Genomic DNA, 21,357 nt, shown 5'->3' on the forward strand with positions numbered 1-21,357 from the left:
CCTTTCAAAATGTTCACCTTTTGTTGCCTCACAGACTGGAATGAAAACACAAAATCGAGTGAATGTGGATGAGGCTAGTCAGACTAGTACAGTTGTCAATGATCATTTCTGACATTGTCAAACCTTAGTTAACCTTGTAATGTACCATTAACTTCCACCAGGTGGCCATGAAAGACCAGGATAAATGTTACTGATTCACACCTGGTAAATCTGAGGTTAGCCAACTATTCTAGATATATCGTGACAATAAAAAGGCTGAACTTGTGCTTCTTAATGTAATTGGGAAGTTTTAGGAGATTAAAATGAGTACTTAACATTAGGATGTATCTTGTCCCAGAAATAATTCACAGATTTTATATATATATATATATATATATATATATATATATATATATATATATATATACACACAAGAGTATTCCTTCGTGTAGTCTACTTACTAAAACCTTTCTGTTTTCAAGTTAAACAAAACGTGTAGCACAAGTGCGCTACAATTAAACAATGATTAAACCACATTAGTATGAGAGATAGAGGACAGTGGGCTATTGGTGAGAAATGTGGTGTTGGAAAAATACATGAAACAAAGATAATGGCATAGAATTGCCAGTAACAAGTTCAGGATTGGATCAAGAGTTAAGACTCGTGGAAAAACTCGCGAGGGCATTGAATGAATGGCAATGGGTTGAAGATAGATGGATAGATAGACGTGCTTGTGGACTTTCCTGTGTAGTGTTCTCTAGGGCGATTTTGGAAACATGAGGAGGCAGTAGGCGGGCGATTATAGCAGTGTGAGTGGGCGTGAAAAAACTGTCTGTGTTCTGAAAACCGTTAAAAAAAACACCATAAAATCTGTGCTTATTACCGGAGACCCACTGAACGAACAAATATCGGGATAGCACTTGGACGAGCGAAATCTGTCGTATTGAAAGGAACTGGCATATATCGTAGTTTTTCAATAACAATTTCAAGTCAAAGGTATTTTAATTAATAGAACACCTGTTGCGAAAAGGAATTTGAGTATATTCAACTACAGTTCGTTGTAAATTACCTGGATTTGTCTGCTTTGACGAGTAAGAGAGGCACGTAGGCAACAGCGCATCTTCATCCTCAGTCTTCAGGTAGGCTTAGAACCAGGATTGGTACTGTATGTTTGGGAACTGAGTTGTAAAAGTTGTAATTCCTGATAGTATTACGATATACTAGAAGTTTAAATAATACATTGATGCTATATGCTAGCCTACTCGTTAGAATTAGAATGGAATGATTGATATCGTAGCCGGGTTTAGTTTTCTGTTGAAGTGTTGTCTAATTTAGTTCAACTAAATGTCTTAATAATAATTCTAAACAGGTTGTTCGTCTTTTTTGTAAATGAACTGACTCAAAGGATGACACCAAACTGTCCGAAATGTGGTACTTTTATTTAGACCTTGGTATTGCTGTGGTACTGTATTTATACAATTGTATAGTCTAAATCATGAAATTATACCATGGTTTGAACCTTGTATGTCCGTACACCTTAATTCCGTCCTTTTAAAAAGTTATCTTGGTACTTTGACTTACACCATTGTATGGTCTGAATCATAGGATTATGTACGTTGGTTTTTGCCTTGATGTATGATGGTACAATCATGTACGAGTGTGATCAATCACATCTCTTTTATTAAGCCGGTTTTACATCAATAGGCCTACTCAATAGGCCTACTTTTACATCAATCTGGCATACACAGATGACCATCTTAAAACCCCAAAGAGCAAGCAATAAGGTGTTGAAACACAGGGCTAGGAACAAATCCCCCAAAAAGTCTTAACCATGAAGAAACCTCGAGAGAGATTATGCTCTTCTGATCTAGCGGGATGGAGATTATGACCTTTTATGGCCACATTGTTCATCAATGTTGAAATTACCAGTTGTTAAAAAAAAAAAGACAGGTCGAAACAAGTGGATTGTGGCCAGCGGCAGCAGCAGTGTTCAGGCAGACTCAACATCAGCATCCCGACCAGATGAAGTTTGGGCAGGGATGACCAGCTAGCCCAGTGTTCTTCATTGCAAGGCCCGTGGGCAGCAGGTGGTCCCTGGTGGCCGTCTGTGTGGCTCTTAATGGCCCTCATTTATCATTCTTGCGTAGAAACGGGCGTATATGTTGGCGTAAGATTTTGCTTACACTCCTCTCACCGCCTGATTTATGAAGCTGTGCGTACCTTTAAAATCCAGGTGTACGCAATACCTGCCCTTGATAAATGCGGCGGCTGAAAACGATCGTCATTAGAATAACATGCCCCTATATATTCAAGTCTCCGCTTCCCCCACGCCCTCATTTTACGCCATGGACACACGGAAGAACGGCAAAAAGAGAAACTTCTCTGACGTGGAGATTGAGACGATCACCAGGGAGGTAGAAAGAAAGAAAATAGTTTTATTTGGCAGTTTAAAAAGCGGAATAAAAGATGATGATGTGATGTGGAGTACCATTCATTCACATTAATAATTGCATGACAATTTGTAATATTCGTCTTGTTATTTTATGATATTTATTATTAATGACGTTTATTGTTATTTAGAAGAAGAATGTTGTTATCATTATTATTATTTCTATTATTATTATTTAAAAGAAGAAGAATGTCATTTTTATTATTTTGTCAGTCTGAATTATATTTTGGTAATTAAAGCCTTTTATTACTGAACCCAGTCCGTGCGCAACTGCCGGGCCTAACCCTGAAACGTCATGTAAAGCGCACAGGCTCGCATCTGAAGGAATACATATAAATCAAATGCTTTGGTAAAGTCACACAAATTAAACATTGAAGTCCATGTTGCACAAAAATAAACACTGAAGTTTGTAATTATCCATCCATCCATCTTCTTCCGCTTATCCGGGGCCGGGTCGCGGGGGCAGCAGTCTAAGCAGGGATGCCCAGACTTCCCTCTCCCCAGACACTTCCTCTAGCTCTTCCGGGGTGACACCGAGGCGTTCCCAGGCCAGCCGGGAGACATAGTCTGGGGACATAGTTACATAGTTTGTAATTATGTTGTTTTTTATTTACAGTGGGTCATAATACATCATATCTTTTAGTTTGTCAGTGCGTTAGGATTTTTTTTCTGCGCATTTCCGCACTAACTCAAAACGTGCATACACCACCTCCTGAGCTGGCGTAGGATTTGAGAGTGCCGTACGCCAACGTCCATATTGATAAATCTCAAAGTCACCGTGGTTTTTGGGTGTACGCCAGGGTGTACGCTGGAAATTTGGTGTACTTACATGACTTCTCTTTCTTTTTTTTCAACCACCTTTTCCCCCCACTACAACACTGCAAACATGGTACTGCCATTGTACCAACAAATAACCATGGTATTGCATCATTTACACTGTGGTATACCTTAGATTTGAGTCATGTGAATACAGCATGGTTTAGATTTGGTGTAATAGTACTGTGGTTATTGTGCCATTAAAATACAAATAGATTGCATTAGAGGGCTGTCAGTTACCTTAGCAATTACGAGCAGAGTCAAAAACTGAATGGTTGTTGTATTGAATCTCTGAGTTGATGAAGTGATGAAGTGAAAAAATCTTAGGAAAATAACATTGCGTTTGCTGTAGACCCATACCTGTAAGTGAATGAAAATTCCCCCAAAAATGTGTTGCTGTAATTACATGGTAACCAGTTCATAATACTTTTTCTGTTCTACTTTGCTAACCAGTTTATAATAACTTTTCGTTTTGTAATTATGTTGCTAATCACTTTCTAATTGAAATTATAAACTATTACATTTTTTTACTGAAACAGTAAAACATGTATTTGTTGTCATACACATGGTATACAGGTTAGGCTAGTGGTTTGGATGCTCATCAGATTGGTAACTATCACATAGTTGTTTGGCTCCTTTTTAAATCATAATGATAACAGAAATCACCCAAATGGCCCTGATCAAAAGTTTACATACCCTTGAATGTTGGTCCTTGTTACAGACACATAAGGTGACCCACACACCTGTGGCTAATTAGTGTCTCTGTATAAATAGTCAATGAGTTTGTTAGCTCTCATGTGGATGCACTGAGCAAGCTAGATACTGAGCCATGGGGAGTAGAAAACAACTGACAAAAGACCTGCGTAATACAAATGTAATGGAAAAAAACGTATTTGCACTGTGTCATTATGCAAAACTGTTCTCCTTAAGCTTTCATCATCTTATCATTTCTGGCTAAGCCTATGTCACATCTACAGTGTCATTGCGCAAAATGTTATGCATACCTCATTTGGGTATGTGTTCAATAAATGTTCAACCTTTTACCTTTACTACTATTTACTACTGTCAAGCCATTTTGATGGCTTTATCAGCACAGAACATACTACCTCTGCAATTCAATGTTATAAAGCACATGTAGCATTCCATTTGAATTGAATGTACAGGTGCTGGTCATAAAATTAGAATATCATCAAAAAGTTGATTTATTTCAGTAATTCCATTCAAAAAGTGAAACTTGTATAATGTATACATTAATTCCACACAGACCGATATATTTCAAGTGTTTATTTCTTTTAATTTTGATGATTGACATCTAATGAAAAAACGAAATTCAGTATCTCAACGCAGCCGTCTACCAGGAAGTTTTAGAGCACTTCATGCTTCCTGCTGCTGATCAACTTTATGGAGATGCAGATTTTATTTTCCAATAGGACTTGGCACCTGCACACAGTGCCAAAGCTACCAGTACCTGGTTTAAGGACCATGGTATCCCTGTTCTTAATTGGCCAGTAAACACGCCTGACCTTAATCCTATAGAAAATCTATGGGGTATTGTGAAGAGGAAGATGCGATATGCCAGACCCAACAATGCAGAAGAGCTGAAGGCCACTATCAGAGCAACATGGGCTCTCATAACACCTGAGCAGTGCCACAGACTGATTGACTCCATGCCACGTCGCATTGCTGCAGTAATTCAGGTAAAAGGAGCCCCAACTAAGTATTGAGTGCTGTACATGCTCATACTTTTCATGTTTATACTTTTCAGTTGGCCAACATTTCTAAAAATCCTTTTTTTTGTATTGGTCTTAAGTAATATTCAAATTTTCTGAGATACTGAATTTGGGATTTTCATTAGTTGTCAGTAATAATCATCACAATTAAAAGAAATAAACATTTGAAATATATCAGTCTGTGTGTAATGAATGAATATAATATACAAGTTTCACTTTTGGAATTGAATTACTGAAAAAAATGAACTTTTTGATGATTTTCTAATTTTATGACCAGCACCTGTACTTCTGGTGTCCCAAAACTCAACTGTACTGTAGATGTAGATTAGAAAAGCTAATCCTAACCCATTTTTGAGTTTTGATGTGGCATTTTACATGCAAACAATGTTTTTACAAAACTCTTCTAAACACACCAAGATTCATATTGGAGAATCACTTCGGATCTTTCAGATCAATTCTCTTTTTTTTTCGAAACACTTTCTGCACATCAAAAAACTTTCTAAGGTGTTTATACACACCTGTGAACTGCAAATATCAGCTTAGGTGTCCTACTTTTCCAGATTTCATTTCACAAACATGGTGTTTTTAATATATTTTTTGTATATCCGACATAATGCATCAAATAAAATGTTAAGTTAGATGGTTCCTCACCCTGAAAACGGCATGAAGGAAGAGTAATCCACTGTTGAGTTTTCTTTAAACACCCATACAACTAAACAGCTAACAACTAGCTACAAATCATTGGAATGTGTAATAATCAGGGCATGTCCCCCTGTTTCACTTTTAATTGCTGCATTAAAATTAAACATCAAACCAAATATGAAGTTAGTTTCAGGTGATTTGCGTACATGTTCTGGATACCATACATACTTCCATAGATTTTTAACTAGCTAAAATTATCTAAAATTTGCAATGGCTGTTCAACAAAAATGTAATCTTGGATTAGAGTTTCTCATGGATCATAGACTTCTTTCAGGGGGAGGAACTATCCAGCATCAAGTTGCAAATACAGTTTTGAATTGGATTTTGAAAATATGACTCTTTTATTTAAGGATATTGTTCATATGAAGCCATTTATTATCACATAATTGTTTGGCTCCTTTTCAAATCATAATGATAACAGAAATCACCCAAATGGCCCTGATCAAAATTTTACATACCCTTGAATGTTGGTCCTTGTTACAGACACATAAGGTGACACACACACCTGTGGCTTTTTAAATTGCAATTAGTGTTTGTGTATAAATAGTCAATGAGTTTGTTAGCTCTCATGTGGATGCACTGAGCAAGCTAGAGCCATGGGGAGTAGAAAACAACTGACAAAAGACCTGCGTAACCAGGTAAAGGAACTTTATAAACATGGAAAGGATATAAAAATATATCCAAAACCTTGCATATGCCAGTCAGTACTGTTCAATCACTTATTAAGAAGTGTACATTTCGGGGATCTCTTGATACCAAGCCAAGGTCAGGTAGACCAAGAAAGATTTCAGCCAAAACTGCCAGAAAAATTGTTCGGGATACAAAGAAAAACCCACAGGTAACCTCAGGAGAAATACAGGCTGCTCTGGAAAAAGACGATGTGGTTGTTTCAAGGAGCACAATACGACGATACTTGAACAAAAATGAGCTGCATGTTCGAGTTGCCAGAAAGAAGCCTTTACTGCGCCAATGCCACAAAAAAGCCTGGTTACAATATGCCTGACAACACCTTGACAACCATCACAGCTTCTGGCACACTGTAATTTGGAGTGACAAAACCAAAATAGAGCTTTATGGTCACAACCATAAGTGCTATATTTTGCTATATAGTGAACAGAATATCATCCCCACTGTGTAGCATTGTGGTGACCAAAGACCTTGCATGACCTGGAGACATTTTACCAAGACGAATGGGCAGCTATGCCACCTGCAAGAATTCAGGGCCTCATAGACAACTATTACAAAAGACTGCACACTGTCATTGATGCTAAAGGGGGCAATACACAGTATTAAGAACTAAGGTTATGCAGACTTTTGAACAGGGGTCAGTTAATTTTTTTCTTTGTTGCTGTTTTTTGTTTTATGATTGTGCCATTCTGTTATGACCTACAGTTGAATGTGAATCCCATAAGACATAACATACATTTGTTTTGCCTGCTCACTCATGTTTTCTTTACAAATGATACATATATTACCAATTCTCCAAGGGTATGCAAACTTTTGAGCACAACTGTATGCGCAATTCTCCTTCAAGTTGCTAAGCAACAGAAGATATATTAAATGAAGTGAATAAAAGTGTGCATTTTAGAGTGCTGTGTGTGTAGGAGTGTCAGTGTAAGTCTGTGTGAGTGCGTGGGCAGAGTCCACCGCCCTGTTGTCAGCCAACTTGATGATGTTGTTGGAGTTGTGTGTAGCCACAAATTTGTGGGTGAACAGACAGTACAGGGGGGGATTTAGCGCACATTGAGTGGGCAGTGCAGAGAGCAATAATGATTGGAATGATTGCAATATCAAGTGCAAATTGGTGCAAGTTACTCTTCAAAACACGCTGGTACTAGAACTTGGGAGAGGTAAACATCTTTGAAGAAACTAGTCTGCATATCTTTGCATGCTCTAAGAACTTTTGTAATTCTGTCTGGCCAAACATTGGCTTATTTAAAGTGCAAGAATGGCAGAGAAACCCATTGCTTTCAATAAAGGATGTAGGCATTGTGCACTGCCCAGTAAAAATATTGTTGCGTCGCTAAGCTCACAGTAAAGAAAATGGAGGAGAAACTGATTTTGTTTTTATCTGATTTTCCACAAAGATACAATACTTCACTGAATGTATACTGGGACCTTGCAAAAAAAGGCACATGCATGGGGTAAATTAGCCCTCAGGTGGGACTGCCGTGTTAATAAAAGTATAGCAGCAATCAAATACAATAAAAGATATGCAGACTACAATCAAATTTATGCATTTGTTGTTAGCCACACTAGTTATTGAATGAGGACTAGTATAGTTGCAAGCTAATGTCAGTGTACAACTTTTTGATGTCATGTTTAGTATAACCTTGAGTTCAGCACAGCACATATTGTCTGTCATGTTTGCTAGCTAGCATCGCAGTTTGTAAGAATTACATCAGTGAAGTTCCAATTTTAACCGTTGTAATAATCTGATGTTCCTTCATACAAATGTGCTATTCTCAAACCTTAATACACTGCTTACCTGTTGTTATGATGCTAGTTCGTCCAAACACACATCCACAATTATGCTATGCTACAGGCAAAGCACTCTGCACTAGCGTTGGCGATGTGAAACTTAGCAAATACTGTGAATGCACCGTAAGAATCCATGAACACATTCAACTTCATATTAACAATACAGGGTGCTATGTTCATGTGCAGATGGGAATTATGGAACGCTGGTGGCTAGTAGGCCAGCGACAAGGAACGGTAGGGCTGTGAAGAGCGAGAGTGAGGAGTGGCCACGGGCAGAAACGTGACAGTATCCACCCTCGACACGCTGCTCCAGCAGCGGATTGCTGCCTGCCCAAGGGACAACGACAAATGGAAGTCTCTGCTCCTCAGGACCATACCCCTTCCACTCCACCAGGTACTGGAGATGCCGTCCCCAGTGCCTCTAATCCAGGACGGAGCAGACACCAGAACCCCCTAGATGTCCAGCGGGGGCGGAGGGACGTCACTGACTCTGAACTCAGTAGGGTTAATGCCGGGGGACAAAAACAAAGTGTACACGACTGCTCTTTGACTCACCCTAGGACTTTGAAAGGACCCTGCAAACCAAGGCCCAAGCTTCCAGCAGGGCAGGCGAAGGGGCAGGTCCTGGGTAGACAGCCAGACTGCAATCAGCCCTTTGTGCCAACGCACAGCTCAATGAAGACGTTGGTGAGCCACGTTCCAGGTCTCCTCAGCGCACCTCTCGTCCACCATAGGGATCTCCGTCTGGCCCGCGTGCCATGGTGCCAAGGCCGGCTGGATATGATGCTGAACACGTGCACTCAACTTCTTTGGTTGATCATGGCGAGGCCTTTTCTGAGTGAACCTGTCCTGTTAAACCGCTTTATGGTCTTGGCCACTGTGCTGCAGCTCAGTTTCTGGGTCTTGGCAATCTTCTTATAGCCTAGTCCATTTTTATGTAGAGCAACAATAATTTTTTTCAGATCCTCAGAGAGTTTTTTGCCATGAGGTGCCGTATTGAACTTCCAGTGACCAGTATGAGGGAGTGTGAGAGCAATAACACCAAATTTAACACACCTGCATTCACACCTGAGACCTTGTAACACTAACGAGTCACATGACACCAGGGAGGGAAAATGGCTAATTGGGTCCAATTTGGACATTTTCACTTAGGGGTGTACTCACTTTTGTTGCCAGCGGTTTAGACATTAATGGCTGTGTGTTGAGTTATTTTGAGGGGACAGCAAATGTACACTGTTACTTACTACTTTACATTGTAGCAAAGTGTCATTTCTTCAGTGTTGTCGCATGAAAAGATATAATCAAATATCTGCATAAATGTGAGGGTTGTACTCACTTCTGTGGGATACTGTAGATGTCGTGTGCCATGTCACAAGAATTTCATTGTGTAGGATGATGCTGTGTCATTCAGTGCATAAATAAACTTTTGAACTTAAATTTACTCTGACACTGCTTTGCAAAATCTGTTAAGGACTTTTCAGCTGCTACGTGTACACATCTACCTCAGGAACCTCATTGCCTGTTTGTTTACAAGGTTGCAGAAACATTCTATCTACAGTATTGTTGGAGTGTTGGAGTCACTGAGAATAGTTAGTAAAGCAACTATTGTAGGCATTTTGTTGAAATCATTCACTACGTTAGTAGCACATGCTAGAAAAACATGTTCTTAAATATGTTTTATATTAAATAACCTTGCTTATATTATTTCCCTTTAAAGATCATTGTGTACGTTCTCGTTATAAATGTATAGTTCTATTTGGTGAGCAACTTTGCACCTTATCCATCTGTATCAGCTCATTCGGTCTAACTTATAGACTTGCATAATCCAATGTTCATAATGTTTTGATTGTCATTGATTGATTTGCCGGACCGCGTAAATGAAGCCGGCCAAGAAAAGTGAATTTATTATAGTGAGTGAGTGACAGCCCATTGTTAAATATCGTAGAGGTTAGAGACGCGGACTGCCACGTAGGCGACTGGCGTTCGATCCCTGCCACGAACAAAACAAATTAGGCATTAGGATTTGTTCAGCTACAAGCTTCAGTAACTACATTATTGTAAGCCTGAAATAAAGCTTTTTGCGGTTTTATTGCGATGGACGAACTGCACCATCGGTGTTTCGCTCATATTAACTACTATTCCAGTTTCCAGGGAATCACAAGGTCACATGGGGACATGAACTGTGCATTTACACACCTGTGTATCATTTGGGAATTGGGGGGTATTTGGGGTGTAGGCTGGCACCTATGTGGTGTTTGTGATTTATCTTTGTTTGTTAGAGGACATGCGTCACAAACTGTGTCTGTGCTCCGAGTTTAGATGTGTATTCTGGTTTTGTTTTTTGTTTTGTAGGGTAGTTTTCATATTTCAGATCCAGGGCTGTTGTTTTTTGTTTCTTTGTTTTTAGATGATGGATTTATGTTGGACAGCTGCCATTAAACCACATATTCAGTGAGAGCTCGTTTGTGTCCTTGAGTTTGCATCCACCAGCCACAACCATCACACCGACAAAGGTCATATTGCTCTCAATTTACATAACGTAGTTCACATAGCATAATGGTTGGCTATTTAACTGTCATTGTTTTATAAAGAAACGGACCAGCCATGGAGTGATTGGAGGCATTGTTTCCATTACTGTATATAGCTAGCCATCTAAAGAAATCTCTTTCTAATTTAACGCAGTGAATGTAGTGTAGCGACCCTGTTATACCTGTTGTTGGTTTGGATGTTAGCTAATGTAAGGAACTAGTTTTGAGAACCATGGAGTTTTGACTAATTGGTTTAACAATGCAGAAGTATACCAACACCACATCTCTACACATGTACCTAAAGGATTATTAGGAACAACTGTTCAATGTCTCATTAATGCAATTATCTAATCAACCAATCACATGGCAGTTGCTTCAATGCATTGAGGGGTGTGGTCCTGGTCAAGACAATCTCCTGAACTCCAAACTGAATGTCAGAATGGGAAAGAAAGGTGATTTAAGCAATTTTGAGCGTGGCATGGTTGTTGGAGCCAGACGGGCCGGTCTGAGTATTTCACAATCTGCTCAGTTACTGGGATTTTCACGCACAACCATTTCTAGGGTTTACAAAGAATGGTGTGAAAAGGGAAAAACATCCAATATGCGGCAGTCCTGTGGGCGAAAATGCCTTGTTGATGCTAGAGGTCAGAGGAGAATGGGCCGACTGATTCAAGCTGATAGAAGAGCAACTTTGACTGAAATAACCACTCGTTACAACCCGAGGTATGCAGCAAAGCATTTGTGAAGCCACAACACGCACAACCTTGAGGCAGATGGGCTACAACAGCAGAAGACCCCACCGGGTACCACTCATCTCCACTACAAATAGGAAAAAGAGGCTACAATTTGCACGAGCTCACCAAAATTGGACAGTTGAAGACTGGAAGAATGTTGCCTGGTCTGATGAGTCTCGATTTCTGTTGAGACATTCAGATGGTAGAGTCAGAATTTGGCGTAAACAGAATGAGAACATGGATCCATTATGCCTTGTTACCACTGTGCAGGCTGGTGGTGGTGGTGTAATGGTGTGGGGGATGTTTTCTTGGCACACTTTAGGCCCCTTAGTGCCAATTGGACATTGTTTAAATGCCACGGCCTACCTGAGCATTGTTTCTGACCATGCCCATCCCTTTATGACCCCCATGTACCCATCCTCTGATGGCTACTTCCAGCAGGATAATGCACCATGTCACAAAGCTCGAATCATTTCAAATTGGTTTCTTGAACATGACAATGAGTTCATTGTACTGAAATGGCCCCCACAGTCACCAGATCTCAACCCAATAGAGCATCTTTGGGATGTGGTGGAACGGGAACTTCGTGCCCTGGATGTGCATCCCACAAATCTCCATCAACTGCAAGATGCTATCCTATCAATATGGGCCAACATTTCTAAAGAATGCTTTCAGCACCTTGTTGAATCAATGCCACGTAGAATTAAGGCAGTTCTGAAGGCGAAAGGGGGTCAAACACAGTATTAGTATGGTGTTCCTAATAATCCTTTAGGTGAGTGTATAGCTTAGTGGCGTCGTCGTTAAAGACACAGTCTGGCACATAGGAAACACCAGATCGAATCCAGCGAGGGCAACAACATTCATCCCTTCTAATCGTGGGCCGGCTGAACTAGCCTTGCCTGGTTCCTTTTCTTGTTACTGCGTTCATGTGTAACTGATCATTTTTATTGTATTTATGTCAAACTGATTGTTTGTACTGCTATTGTTATTGCTTTGGTAAGGTGGTCGTTGTAAATGAGAGTAGGCTTTCCTAAATAACGTTGAAATGTATAAAACATTGTAAATATCGACCAGTTAGCAAGAATGTGTGAGGTGTTCTATGGGGGACATGTCTCATGAATGGTATTAATTGAAAATTGGGATGGAAGGGGGGAAAAAGTCAGTACAGAATGTGTGACTGTTGTGTGTTTTCTTTCAGTGGTGCCATGGCGGATCCCACCACCAGCATTCCTAAAGGCTGTGGACCCTCAGTAGACTCCCTGTACTTCAACCTGTGTGACCAGGGTGCAGTGTGGGGTATTGTAGTGGAGTCCCTGGCGGCAGCGGGTGTGGTGACAGCCTTCATCCTCATCATCATCCTTTTGGCCAGCCTTCCGTTTGTGACGGACAGGAATAGGAGAAGCACTGTGGCCCTGCAGTCCAGCTTCCTGGTCTTCACCATTGGCCTTTTCGGCCTAACTTTTGCCTTCATTGTGGGCCAGGACTTCACCAGTTGCGCCGCACGTCGCTTCTTGTTTGGTGTGCTGTTCGCGGGCTGTCTAGCCTGTCTCCTAATGCATGGGGTCTGGCTGGTGTTGCTGGACCAGCTTGGCCAGGGCCCTCGGGGATGGATGTTGTGTCTTGGGGCTCTGGCCCTCTGGCTGGTGGAGGTCATCATCAACACGGAGTGGTTGATCCTCACGGTAGATAGGAGGCCCAAGGCTGTCTCGGTGGATAGGAGGCCCGTCTCGTGTCTCATTGCCAACCAGGACTTTGTGATGGCCTTGATATACGTCATGGCCATGCTTCTGGCTGCAGTTCTGCTGGCTGTGCCCTCACTCAGACATAAACAGAAAGATTTGCAGAAGGATGGAGCCTTCATCCTGGCCACCGGGGTCTGCTCTGTGGCCGTGTGGGTGGTGTGGATTGTCATGTTCATCTTTGGGAACCAGGTGGTCGGGGACCCCAGCTGGGACGACCCCACCTTGGCCATCGCCCTAGTCAGCAATGCCTGGGTGTTCCTGGTCCTGTACACCATCCCAGGGATCTGCTCCCTCATCAAGACGGACCAGCAGGAGGAGGGGGAGGAGCAGCCCAGCGATGGGGAACGTGTCATTTACCCTGTTAGAAGCATGGTCTACGACAACATCCTAAAGGAGCAGTCCTCAGCCACAGCCCATCAGAGCATGTACATGGAGAATAGGGCCTTCTCCATGGATGAGCCAAGCACAGGTAGAGTACAAAGGTCCAATTGCATTCTGAACCACTGTTTTTCCAATCACTGTGATTGTTAATATAAGTTTAATAGAGTTAATTTGTTCTAATTTTGCTTCAATACTGCTGCATCGTTATCCAGTGTATAATCATGAACCTGATAATAAAAGTGTCAGTTTATTATCTTTTATCTGATTGAATTGTCTTTTAACAGACTTGTAAAAAACATTTGCAAGAAGAAGTCATATATCTGGGGTATATGAAGCGTGGTTATAGTAATATGTATAGAGCCTGATTTTTTTTTACCTTGACTAGGCTTTATCTGTGTCTGCAAAATCAGACGGTAGAATTGGAGAGAGATCAACTCCAAGCATACATTAAAACATGAGTCTTGGCTAAATGGTTTTATTATCTTTTTTGGTTGGATCTGTTCTGATCCTAGAATGTATTTATTTGCTAAGTCTAGAGTAAGATATTTGACAGTACATTTCAGTATTAGACAGGAAGTATGAAAATGTTGTCCCATGTCAGCTTAGCCTGTTTGATGATGCCATCTCCTAACTGGCTTATTAAACACCTCTGATAAGGCTTCTGATGTAATACGGTGTTCTCCTTCTTTAAAAGACACAGGAGAGCATTTAAATGTGCCTTTGTGGGGAACAGAGAGCTATTATTTTTTATTGTGCAGATGGGTAGCCTGCCTAGTGATTAGAGAATCTGTAACTGCTTGTTCAAATCCTGCCTAGGTGGCGAAAAGAAAATGTATGTACCATGTTTGTCACATTTGCCTAGTAAAATAAGTGAAAATGTTTACATTTATTTTGGTCTTTGCCACATATATATGTGAATATTGCCGGTGGGATTACAGCATAGTAAACCATATTATTTTACTGAACAAGTTCTGCCCATATCCCTTTAAAGACCCATGTGATGTTTAGTATTATTCAATTGTAGTATTTTTGGTGTTTATACTATATGTATTAATGTCAGTCCTGTTAAGGTTACAGGGTGATGATAACAGGATTTAGTCCTCAACTAGCCATGTGATTAACCTAATGAGACCACATATAACACTTTACACTTTAATATCTAATACAGGGTAGCAGGGTTGACATGTTTAGCTTGTTCCTCTTTGTCAAACATCAGAATACTTGAAGAACAAGAAACCAGGCACGTAGTTCAGCCGGTCTGCAATAGAATGTGTTGCAGATCGTTAACCACTACACCACAGAGCTGTACATTTGCTGGTATAGTATAGCCTGTTTTCTATACTGACACCGGGCATCTGTATATCCTGAATAAATCCTCTTTTGCCACTGGCCGTTTTAATAGTTAATTGGCCATTGGTGAATAACACTGATACAGTTAAAATGACTAACGTTTCTTACTAAGTTTACCTCTACCAAAAATATTGTCTATGTATGCCATTTGCCACTGGCCGTTATAACAGCGTATTAGCCAGTAATAAGCATTACCTTTATCTACTAACTAGCGAGTCTGCCAAAGCTATTTCATTTCATGGCATAAGAATATATATTTTTATTTCATGGCAAAACAACATACTTTTTTCATTCATTCGTGAATGACATTTATACAGTAACAATCAATAAAGGCGACGATAAGTAACTTTTTAATTAAGTGATAAGTAGATTTTTCTACCAGAAATAATTAATAAATCTCGTTGCTCTCAATAGATTCAAACTTAGGTTTTCCACATGAGAGGCACTGTCTTTAACCACTACACCACCGCATTACACGTTTCACCAGTCGCTGGACTCCATTGAGGATTGTGTTAAACTGACAAACGTTTCTTATTAAGTTTACCTCCACCATAGTGTCTATGAACTGAATTGCTTTTGCCACTGGCCGTTTTAACAGCTTATTATCCAGTAATAGGCTTACTAGTATCTACTAACTTCCTAGGAATAATCATAAGAATTGAGCAATTGCTAGCGAGACTGAAGATGAACTTTTCCATGCCAGAAACAGTCGCAATATAATTTATAAGTATACAATTTCCGTAAAGGCTTACTATATCGTAACTGACTGACTCACTCACTCAGTAAGACACATTCACTCTTAGCCGGCTCCACTTACGCCGTCCGGCAAAAATAAGTAATAGAAGGAGACCCCTCCCCCAAGGCAATGCTGTTCCGAAGAGGCAGTTAATCACTTCCGGAAAGTCATGTGACTTGTGGAATATTCTGCTAATATAACGGGAGTATTACTATCAAAGTAACAGAGTTGATGGAAATACACGAACACTACTAATTATTTATGTTTTAATAACTTATCCATATGCCAGTCTTGAAATATTGATTAGATTAGATGATTAAATTAAACTTTTTGTCATTGAACAGTACAAGTAAAGTACAACGAAAAGCAGTTTGCTTCTAATCAGAAGTACAAATAGAGTGCAGAAAAATTTAGAAAAAGTATAATATATGTATGTACGTACAAGTATAATATATGTATGTACAAGTGGAAAGTATAAGTGCGCAATTAATGCAACTGCATTACATATGGCAATTCTAAATGAGCAGTGGAAAATTCACAAATTGACAGAAATATACAGGTATTAAGTATAATGTATAATGTTTACAGAAGGAAAAAGACAAATGTAACTTTACTTAATTTAAATCACTTAATTTCTTAACCTTAATGATTACTAAAAGCTGGACAATTGTGCCAGGGGACAGGTCAAACTGCATATTTGTAAGATTATAAAAGTGTATATTATTAATTGTATATTATTAATTGTGATCTAATATAATGACAAACAAAAAAGGTTTCCATTTTGTAGAATGATCCACTACAGCATAAGAACCAGTTATTAAAAAAAGTGGCAGACATAAAGTACACTTATCTCTGGCCAGAGATCAAGTTTGAAATCAGCTTAATGTGGACTGTGTCCAGGCGTTTAATGGGGTTTTAATGAGAGGATCTACTGTCCAGGTCAACTTTGGTTAAACACACACTTTTATGTTGCTGTTAACATAGACACGGCGATCCACATATTCTCTTTAAATAATGGCAGATGTGTTGACGTATCCAAATGGTAAAACACTGTAAAATATGTAAAATGTACTTCCCACATGTACTTCCTGCTGGGGATGATGCTGAAAGGATTATTATTTGTGTGGAAATGGTAGCTTTTTACTTTGTGAGGGAACTGGTTGGTAATGTGAATCCAGTTATATAAATCCCACTCCTTTTTTCTCTAACAGCCAAGCAGTCTGCATCACCATACGGTGGTTATAACGGTCAAATCCGCAGCTGTGTTTACCAGCCTACTGAACTAGCTCTGATCACAAAGAGCCTGGCAAATGTAAGTGGATTTTACATCAATACTACACAAACAAACCCTTGTGTAGATATATTTTACTACTATTACTTTTCAAGAAAATACATTTTTAATTGTTTTTCATTCTGTGTGTGGATGTGTGTTGTATCCTTTATTACAGAGGGATCAGTCCCATAGCACAGTCCTTCCAAGGGCCATGGCTCTGCCTCTAAACCAGAGCGTCACCTCTCTGCCTCGTTCCCTGGAGCCCCTACCCACCACAGGACTTTCCCATGCAGTCAGTGTAAGCACAAAGTAGAACCACCTAACATCATATACATCCCTGATACTGCTTATGACAGCAAACTGTTAAAAATCCCTCCATTGTGTTTCTGCTTGCTCAATTGGTAGAGCATAGAGCTTGCAGTGTCAGGGTTGTTGGTTTCATTCTCATGAGGGGCCAGTATGAAAACAATTATGGCAATATATACCTTAAAAATTAAATGTACTGAATTGAGCTATTTGGTGTAAAAAGTATTTGCCGGAACACCATATTTACAGGAACCATAGTGGTAAAGTAAAATTAAAAGAACATGTCCTAGCCAGCAGTGGAAGATTACTTGGCATAGCGATGTGAAGTTGTGTAGAAAGGTGGATGGTTTCACATCTAATTCTTCCGTACTGTCTTTCTCAGGGAAATGGTGTTCATAAAACACCTCTGTGGTAAATATATGGCCACGCTGTACTATTACCAGGTTCCTGTTCTTCAACCTCCCTCTCCTCTAGTCCATGTCCCAGTTTCCCATGCTGCCCCCAGATATCATGGCTGGACACTGAGAAGACCCCTGGGAATTTGACCACTGTAAAGGACAAGCCATTGTGTACATAAAAGAGGGCTGGTGGTCCTCTACACCATCCCAGATATTTGTGATGCTATGGACACAGATCTAGAGTCTCTACTTGCAAGTTGCAGTACTTGTACATGAATATGTACCTTTCAGTTGGCAATGTGCTACATTGCAAAAAGCTCAAACTACAGTATGCCTTTAATGTGCCTATGTTAGAATCAGAATTTAATGAAGAGGAAGGCAGAGAAAAAGGGACAAATAGAAAAAGGTCACATTCTGTTCTTATCTTACATACTGTTTTAGCAGCTTCCACTTTCACCTCTGACTCCTACCTATGACACTAGTGTGTTTTCTTTTTGTTCTCTCTGGGATCAATGCTCATTGCTATCCTGTTGCAGACTGGCAATATAACAGGATTTCCAAATCTGAATGAGCACAACAAACAGATATAACAATGCTTTTGAGGCAAGTATATAGAGGGCTTTAAAATAATATTGTTTAAAAATAAAGAAAAATGGGATCTCACACTGTAAATTATCACAATGTGCTTCAAACAACAAGGCACCTCTTTATATACTAGAGATCAGAAATAAAACAATTCTAGTTTTGAAAATTAATTTATTTGTATATGAGAACTTTGAATGTATAAACAAACTGGACTGTATATATTATTTATCGGCAAATTGAATTTATTGTACATTTGGTTATTTTAGTTATTGTATAGAGATTTGTTTAGTTGCTTTAGTGGTTATGCTCAACATTTGTTCAGAAGTGTTATTTTCTCATTAACCTATCAACTATTAAACCTTTTTTATTTTTTTATTTTATTCAGCCAAGGATGCAAGGAGATTTTGCTTACATTTACTTTGTTAATCAACATTGGAAAAAAATAAGATATTATTACTGTACATATACACTAATTCAAGACATTTATACCTTTCATATTTCTTTAAGAATCATAAAATATTATGGTTTATTCGTAGGTCCAACAATGTATTCAGCAACTCCAGATTGGCCCATTAAATAAATAATTTCGTTAAGATATTGTTTGACATGTTCCATAGCTTGTAGTTCAAAGTTGAAATAGATCAACATTGAATGGCCCTGTGAATAGACAGATACTGAGGATAGACAGAACAATTATTGCAAGAGGAAAAGTCCTGTGGATGGAAATAATGTTCAGAGAGAGGTTATTTACATACACATCTTTGATAAGCCTCTTTGTCTGCAGAAGCCTTTGACATGGTCTTTGTTGTCTGTGTGTGTGTGTGTGTGTGTGTGTGTGCGCGCACAGGAATACAAATGCTTGGGCCAATTTTGAATGTACTACTATTAATATTGTACTACTTCCTATATGCACATACTGCTGTCATTCTGTATTAAAATGTCTGCTAAATCGCATATATTTTATTTTGAACTTGAAATTGATCTTTAACACAATTAGAAAAGGCTACAATAAAAAAAAATGCACTGTTTTTCTTCTTTCACCAATTTTACTTATCTTATCAAAACAACTCCCAAAGAATTCTGAATCTTCGAAGATTGCGGTAGACCATCTCCCTAGGCACTCATTAAGCCAGTAGTCTCCATTAATTGCAAGCTACTTGTAGGTTGCAGCCCACTTATGAGTAGTTATGGAACCAGTGAAACAAGTCAAAGGGCATCTGTTTAAGACCATTTCTCAACCAACACCACAGGTTCCCAGCCAGAGTTTTAAAACTAGGAACAATTCCACTGAAAAGTTTCCGGAAAGGATTCAATAGATTTTATAGAGCCCCCTTCAGAGTTAATTTAATTATTACTTTATCAGTAATATTGACATAAAAAACTGGTGCACTACTTATATTTGTACAATAAAGACCTAGGGCACATCTGTGTTCTTCACTGATTTTTCAATGGGGTCCACTTTGGTTGATAAGACATCAGTGTGGGCTGCCACAAGACAAAATAATGCAACCATTAATGCACTGGGGGGGACACCAAGAGCCGCACAGACAGCAACCAGGGGCCATCTCCTGCCCGCAGGGCTTGGACTGAGAAACACTGGCCTAGTGGAAAGTTGCAGGGGAGTGAAAACTGGAACATGTCTAATCAAAGCATGAAAATAAAGATGCTTCATTATTTAAAAGGAGCTCTCATGTGCTATTCTGCTTTTTCCAGACTGCTTTATCCACATGCATTTAATTTGCTTTTTCTCCCTAATTTAATTAGAATTTTTCAGGTCCTGACTATGGGGTCCCTCTATGCATCTCTGCGCTTCACTTTTGTTTGTCCCCAATTAAAGGCAGCAGCCCTGTGTTGCCTCTAATTGGGGATCCTATTTAGGTTCAGCATTTTCCACACTCTCTGTTTGTGTTTTTTGCATTTAAGTTACTGGTTGCTACCACTTGTTTTTCTAAGCTGAATAAATTGAATGTTTTTGTATCCTTGCTCTGCCTCATGTCCTTCATAGCCTCAACCGTGACAGTATTCCTTTTATAGGTTCATATAATTCACTTGTTCATTGTATACAGTGAGGAGAACAAGTATTTGATACACTGACGATTTTGCAGGTTTTCCCACTTACAAAGCATGTAGAAGTCTGTCATTTTTATCATAGGTACTCTTCAACTGTGAGTGGCGGAATCTAAAACAGAAATCCAGGAAATCACATTGTATGATTTTTAAGTAATTAATTAGCATTTCCAATATTTGATACATCAGAAAAGCAGAACTTAATATTTGGTACAGAAACCTTTGTTTGCAATTACAGAGATCATACGTTTCCTGTAGTTCTTGACCAGGTTTGCACACACTGCAGCAGGGATTTTGGCCCACTCCTCCATACAGACCTTCTCTAGATCCTTCAGGTTTCGGGGCTGTCGCTGGGCAATACGGACTTTCAGCGCACTCCAAAGACTTTCTATTGGGTTCAGGTCTGGAGACTGACTAGGCCACTCCAGGACCTTGAGATGCTTCTTACGGAGCCACTCCTTAGTGTTCCTGGCTGTGTGTTTCGGGTCGTTGTCATGCTGGAAGACCCAGCCACGACCCATCTTCAATGCTCTTACTGAGGGAAGGAGGTTGTTGGCCAAGATCTTGCGATACATGGCCCCATCCATCCTCCCCTCAATATGGTGCAGTCGTCCTGTCCCCTTTGCAGAAAAGCATCCCCAAAGAATGATGTTTCCACCTCCATGCTTCAGGGTTGGGATGGTGTTCTTGGTGTTCATCCTTCTTCTTCCTCCAAACACGGCGAGTGGAGTTTAGACCAAAAAGCTCTATTTTTGTCTCATCAGACCACATGACCTCCTATTCCTCCTCTGGATCATCCACATAGTCATTGGTAAACTTCAGACGGGCCTGGACATGCGCTGGCTTGAGCAGGGGGAACTTGCGCTGCAGGATTTTAAGTTCTGGGCTGTAGTTCTAAGCTGATCCCTCACCTTCCTCATGATCATTGATGCCCCACAAGGTGAGATCTTGCATGGAGCCCCAGACAGAGGGAGATTGACCGTCATCTTGAACTTCTTCCATTTTCTAACAATTGCACCAACAGTTGTTGCCTTCTCACCAAGCTGCTTGCCTGTTGTCCTGTTGCCCATCCCAGCCTTGTGCAGGTCTATAATTTCATC

The 21,357-nt window shown here is 39.8% G+C and overlaps 1 protein-coding gene across 1 annotated transcript; it reads left to right on the forward strand.

The window, feature by feature from the left end:
* Positions 1-878: 878 nt before the first annotated feature.
* Positions 879-20,141, forward strand: LOC105006483 (G-protein coupled receptor family C group 5 member C). Its single transcript, XM_020050903.3, has 5 exons — positions 879-1,118; positions 12,618-13,630; positions 16,840-16,940; positions 17,077-17,199; positions 17,590-20,141. Exons 2-5 carry the CDS (start codon positions 12,625-12,627, stop codon positions 17,620-17,622), a joined length of 1,263 nt encoding a protein of 420 aa, XP_019906462.3. The 5' UTR covers positions 879-1,118; positions 12,618-12,624; the 3' UTR covers positions 17,623-20,141.
* The last annotated feature ends 1,216 nt before the right edge of the window (positions 20,142-21,357 follow it).

Source organism: Esox lucius, chromosome 11 (genome assembly GCF_011004845.1).
Source record: "Esox lucius isolate fEsoLuc1 chromosome 11, fEsoLuc1.pri, whole genome shotgun sequence".
NCBI lineage: Eukaryota > Metazoa > Chordata > Actinopteri > Esociformes > Esocidae > Esox > Esox lucius.

What these genes read in the sequence shown, in the direction of transcription:
- LOC105006483 (XM_020050903.3), top strand. Translation starts at nt 12,625, where the DNA reads ATGGCGGATCCCACCACCAGCATTCCTAAAGGCTGTGGACCCTCAGTA. An exon ending in CATGGATGAGCCAAGCACAG is followed by an intron (nt 13,631 to 16,839) that starts GTAGAGTACAAA and finishes TTTCTCTAACAG; the next exon opens with CCAAGCAGTCTGCATCACCA. An exon ending in GACTTTCCCATGCAGTCAGT is followed by an intron (nt 17,200 to 17,589) that starts GTAAGCACAAAG and finishes TGTCTTTCTCAG; the next exon opens with GGAAATGGTGTTCATAAAAC.